General features: G+C 44.1%; 1 protein-coding gene across 1 annotated transcript in view; it reads right to left on the bottom strand.

Moving 5' to 3' along the window:
* vps13c (vacuolar protein sorting 13 homolog C (S. cerevisiae)) overlaps positions 1-5,000 on the bottom strand; it is a gene marked incomplete at its 5' end in the record, with an annotated part of 63,493 nt that overhangs the window by 54,340 nt on the left and 4,153 nt on the right. Inside the window, 7 exons of the mRNA XM_015402000.1 lie at positions 907-942; positions 3,596-3,763; positions 3,838-3,941; positions 4,018-4,134; positions 4,320-4,470; positions 4,551-4,610; positions 4,694-4,770. Coding sequence (XP_015257486.1) covers positions 907-942; positions 3,596-3,763; positions 3,838-3,941; positions 4,018-4,134; positions 4,320-4,470; positions 4,551-4,610; positions 4,694-4,770 — 713 coding nt within the window. The remainder of the gene's footprint in view (positions 1-906; positions 943-3,595; positions 3,764-3,837; positions 3,942-4,017; positions 4,135-4,319; positions 4,471-4,550; positions 4,611-4,693; positions 4,771-5,000) is intronic.

Genomic DNA, 5,000 nt, shown 5'->3' with positions numbered 1-5,000 from the left:
TAGTGCAGACTGAGTGAAATTTATCGATCTCTATTTATTTCCAGTTTTAGTCCGTGAGGCAGACACCCTGTCTACTTTTAAGGCTAGGCTTAAAACTTTCCTTTTTGATAAAGCTTCTAGTTAGAGTGGCTCAGGTTATCCTGATCTATCTCTATAGTTCTGCTGCTATAGGCTTAGACTGCTGGAGGACATAGGGACCCCTTTTCCTCACTATGCTATATTCTACTACTGTAAAACAGAACTTTTTCCACATTTATTCCCTATATTAACTTAATATTCCAACCAAATCCAGCTCTTTTTAAAAACTATTTTCCTTGATGGCTGTGACCTCTTCAAGTAGATTAATATTCCTGGTTTTCCTCTGCGAGGCCCAGGATGACTTTAATCTACTGAGTTAAACAGAATTTAAAGTTCTGGTAGTCCTAATCTCGATGACATTCTGCTATTTTATAGAAAAATGTGCCCTATTAATGGGAATTTAATATACTTCAACAACAGAGGATCTGCAGTTAGGAGTCAGAATTGTCTGTAGAACCTGAGAGCTCCATAGAGACCATGATGCCATGGATTGGGATATTTGATTAAGGAACTACAGAGAAATAAGCATTTCTGTTGCAGTAGGGAGCTTCAGGGGGTTCATCATATTAGAGGTGACGGGGGGGCATTCTGCGGTGGAATTGAACTGCTTTTCATTTTTCTGTTGCAGCAGAAAACCGTTAAGCTACTTGATTTTCACCCCTCCATGTAAATCTTAATGAGCTGAGGTTAAGCTGAGCTTAGGACCAGGTTTAAAGGTCATAGGGAGCTTAAATCAGATGACATTGGAGGAGGGTAGATGGTGCAGGGGTGTTTCTGAGTGAAGCAGAAGGTTTGATGCAGTTGGGAGCTGCATGCTGGATGCTGTACCTCATCAGCTGACGGGTACTGAAAGCTAAAAGAAGCCTGTAAGGACAAAACACACCAACAACACAGGAGACATTAGAGACAACCAACAGGTGGAAATTACATGCAACAGGTAAAAAACGGGAAACAGAGAAGTTTTAACCTGCAGCCGCTTCATTGGCTGTGGGGCTGACTGTAGGAAGTGAGATCATGGGTACTTCTTCACCAAGAGCCGCTTCCTGCAGCAATGCTTTTCAGATTTAAGGGTAACTTTAAACTTTAAGATCTACGTCAATATAACATCTGCTCTTTTTTAAAGCAGGTTGGGTTATATTTATAGGACTGCCATTGAGTCCTTCAGCTGATGTCGCATAGATAACTGATCGGGGGGGTCATGAACCAGTTTAACTGATGGGAAACCAGTATTGCGTTTCCCTGAACTGATGCAGATCAGAGGAAACAGAAACCTTCCAGCTGGACTGAAATCTACGGCCGTCAACGAGGACAAAGAGTTGCCAGAAATCTTAAAACTATTGATACTCGGAGTAAAATACTAATTCAATAAGGTATCCATTCTAAAGATGAATGTAGTTTGCATATTTTTGCCATTGATAATTTTAGATTCCTGAATTCTATGAACCTTAAAAGAATAACATCTCAGGCAACCTTCAGATATTATCAGCTGTTATATTTGATAGCTTATTGTGCATTTATTTAGAATCTGTGACACTGTTGATAAAACATGTTCCAGGTTTAGATTGATTTTTATGTTAATAATGATTAAAACTGGTATTGAACATTTTTATATGTTCAATATTTTCATGGACCGGAGATTTTACAATCAAGTAAAATGATCAGACTGGCATAAAATCAAATACAAACAGCATAAAAATAAAACAACAAGCCGGTCCCATCGAGGCGTAATCGGAGAAAACTGAGGCTCCGTCCACACGAAGTCAAAACGAACACGAACGCTAATATTTTCCAGAACGTTTGTCGTAAAGACGGAGACGTAAAATAAATGTGATCGTCCACACGAATGCATGAAAACGCTGCAAAATGTATGCCAGGCCTGTAAGTGGCGCTGTGGTGCCAAAGCAAAAATAGGCGACGAAATGTTGGGCATGCGCAGTAATATTTATACATGGTTGCCCTGCGGGTCCATTTTGGTGGTTCAGTCAAATTCAGGTGCTGAACTATGTGGTCGATATTGCTCTGTTCTTCCTGGAGATATTCCAGAAGAAGAAGATTCTGTTGTAAGCCCGACAGCAGGGTGAGTAGCATGAGCAGCAACCATTCAACACAGTACGCCGCCATTGTTGTTGTGATACTGTGTCGCGCATGCGTGTTTAGAGGCGACGCTATGACGCATGCGGGTAAGAAAAAAAATGCAGTTAGAGCTTAAAGATGGAAACGCGAAAACGGCGTTTCAAAATCTTCCCACTCTGAAGGCTGAATAAAAAAAAGATCGTTTACAGACCCCCGAAACGCCGGCTTCGTGTGGATGAGAGGCTGGTTTGGTGAAAAATTTGTGCGTTTAGGCCAGGGTTTGACTTCGTGTGGACGGGGCCTGACAGACGCTCCAGATGTCCAGTCTGCTCCTTTGCTTTGGTCGCTGTAACCGCAGAAAATCCCGCTTCTCATAGATAGGATGTTATAGATAGGATGTTATAGATAGGATGTTATAGATAGGATGTTATAGATAGGATGTTATAGATAGGATAAGTCTTAACCTGTGGCAAGAGGCACAGATGCACCGACTGATGTAATTGGAGAGAATATTGCAATTTTTTATATTTTTCAAAATAAAACATCACTCAGACTCTGATCGTCGATAAATTATATTTATATAGTTTTTTCTGTGCGGCCCGTTACCAAATGACCCACGGACCGGTACTGGTCCGCGGCCCGGTGGTTGGGAACCGCTGGTATAGAGTTTGAAGTTTAAGTATCTGACCACCGTAGGCTAAAGCAGGCTAACTATGAGCTGGGAAATGTTTTTTTCCAAATCTCTGACTTAAAGAGTTTTATGTTCGTTTTTTCCCATGACTATCTTTATAATTAATTTGAGTCTTTAGGACTAAAACATCCTTTGATGATCAGACCGACGCCTTATTAGTTCAGCATCGATGCATCTATAAGCCTGTAGATTATTTTCCTGAATTTACTTTAGGACGCAGGAGGAGGCGTCCATGTTAGCAAACTATTGAGGTTTTTTATTCAACATGGATTTTGTGGACACTCTGAAGCGACCGTCATCCAGCTTAACGATAGCACCTCCAGGTGAGGTGAAAAAAGGAAAAGAGTGGGCTGCGGGAACGAGCAGAAGATACCTGCAGTTCTGTACTTTGGCCACAGGTGGCAGCATCATCAAAAAAATCCCTTCACGCCTCGTTATTCAGATATTTATGGTTTAGGATTAAAAGCTGGAGTTCCAGTTCAAATTATTTCCAGCTCCTTTTATTTTATTTGGATGATTAATTACCTTTATGCTCATTAAGTCCAGAGGAAACCAAGAGAAAAGCTGCAGTGATTCCACCGTGGAAACAGACCAATGGTGGTGATATAGGATGAGTTTGTGGAAACAAATCAACACATTTAACAGAACAAAAAGAAAAAAAAGGATAAATCCTGTCCTTCATGTTCATGAATGCCTGAAATCAACAAGTTCTGCTCTAAGTTTGTGTTTCTGTGTGTTTTTGCAGCTTCTGACCAGCAGAGACATGAAGAACTTGTGCAGGTAGACAATCTGGATGCACCCTAGACTCATGGTGACCTTCCCGTCCACCTTGGACATGTCGCCGTATCCTTCGCCCTGTGTTGCCCCCGGAAACAAGGACAGCTTAAAGCTGAACACCTCGTTGCCTACGATGGACACGGCCTGCGGGGAGGAGGAAGAGGAAGTTACTTCTGTTACTAAGACAGACTGACTGCAGAGCCGCGCGTCTCTCTGACCTTCCTGTGGACGGTCTTTGGGTTGGCGTCTGTGACCACGATGTCTCCGAGGCGCGCAAACACCTCCGTCTCCTTCGCCTGCATGAACACCGAGGCCTTGATTTCTATGTGGAGGAAACATGGACTACGTTTATACTCCGACCATCTGCAGGACTGCAGCTGACAGAGGAGCGTTCGTACCCTGAACCCGGATGTCAGCGATGCTGCAGCGATCATCGCAAACCTCCACATGGAAGCAGCCCAACGTGGCGAAGAGCTTGAAGGTGAAGACGCCGCCATCTTTTTTGCTTTTAGACACTAAAAGACAAACACATCCACACAGACATCCTGTCAGATGCAGATTTAATAAATAAATATATAATACCATCTTTAAAGGCTCTGATGTTCCGGTACGCCACTCTTTAAAAGACAACCTTAAAGGAAGAATTTGGGTCTGAACCGTTTGCGTGATGAGTCCTAACAGGTAAACAGAGGCGACCTACCCGTCTGACTCTGCTCTGTTTTCTGCACCAGCTTCTTGGTGTCGGGATCCCGTGTGGCGCTGAACTGCTGCGGCACGGCGCTGTTCAGGTAGCTGATGGTCGCCAGCAGAGCTTTGGTATGAAGAAGGAAGTCCAGAGACGAAAGCTCCACCTAGAACGGCAGAGACAGACGTGACGACGAGCCAGGACGTCGGAGAGCACAACAAGCCCCAGGAGGCACATCGGACCCACCTTCAGCGTCTGCTCCGTGTTGCTGAACTGAGTCTGGAAGCTGGGACCGTTCGGGTCGGCCTGCGGCGCCACAGCAACAAACGACTGTTAACTCCTCCGTTAATGAACCAAACTAACAGAGTCTCACGGTAAGTCAGACGTACCTTGATGAACTCCACCTTCAGCAGGTTGGAGTCCTGCTGCTGCAGGGAGCTGATCAGGTGGAGCGGCTCTCTGCCCACTGAAACGGTCAAACAACAACATCCTGCTACAGTCATCCACTTTTCAAAGCGCCGAAACAAAACGAGACCCAGAAATGACCGAAGGCGTTTAGAGAAGCTACAGAAACAGCGGGACCTAAAGAGGCTATGAGGACATCAGGAACTAGGGATGGGAATCGAAAACCGGTTCCGTATTTTCCGATTCCATGGCATCGTTTGGCAGCTCGCTGAATGATTCTTTTTCGATTCC

Source organism: Cyprinodon variegatus, unplaced genomic scaffold (genome assembly GCF_000732505.1).
Source record: "Cyprinodon variegatus isolate N-32 unplaced genomic scaffold, C_variegatus-1.0 Scaffold1283, whole genome shotgun sequence".
NCBI lineage: Eukaryota > Metazoa > Chordata > Actinopteri > Cyprinodontiformes > Cyprinodontidae > Cyprinodon > Cyprinodon variegatus.
The sequence above is the reverse complement of the archived record's forward strand: the minus strand, read 5'-3'. Positions and strand labels throughout refer to the sequence as shown.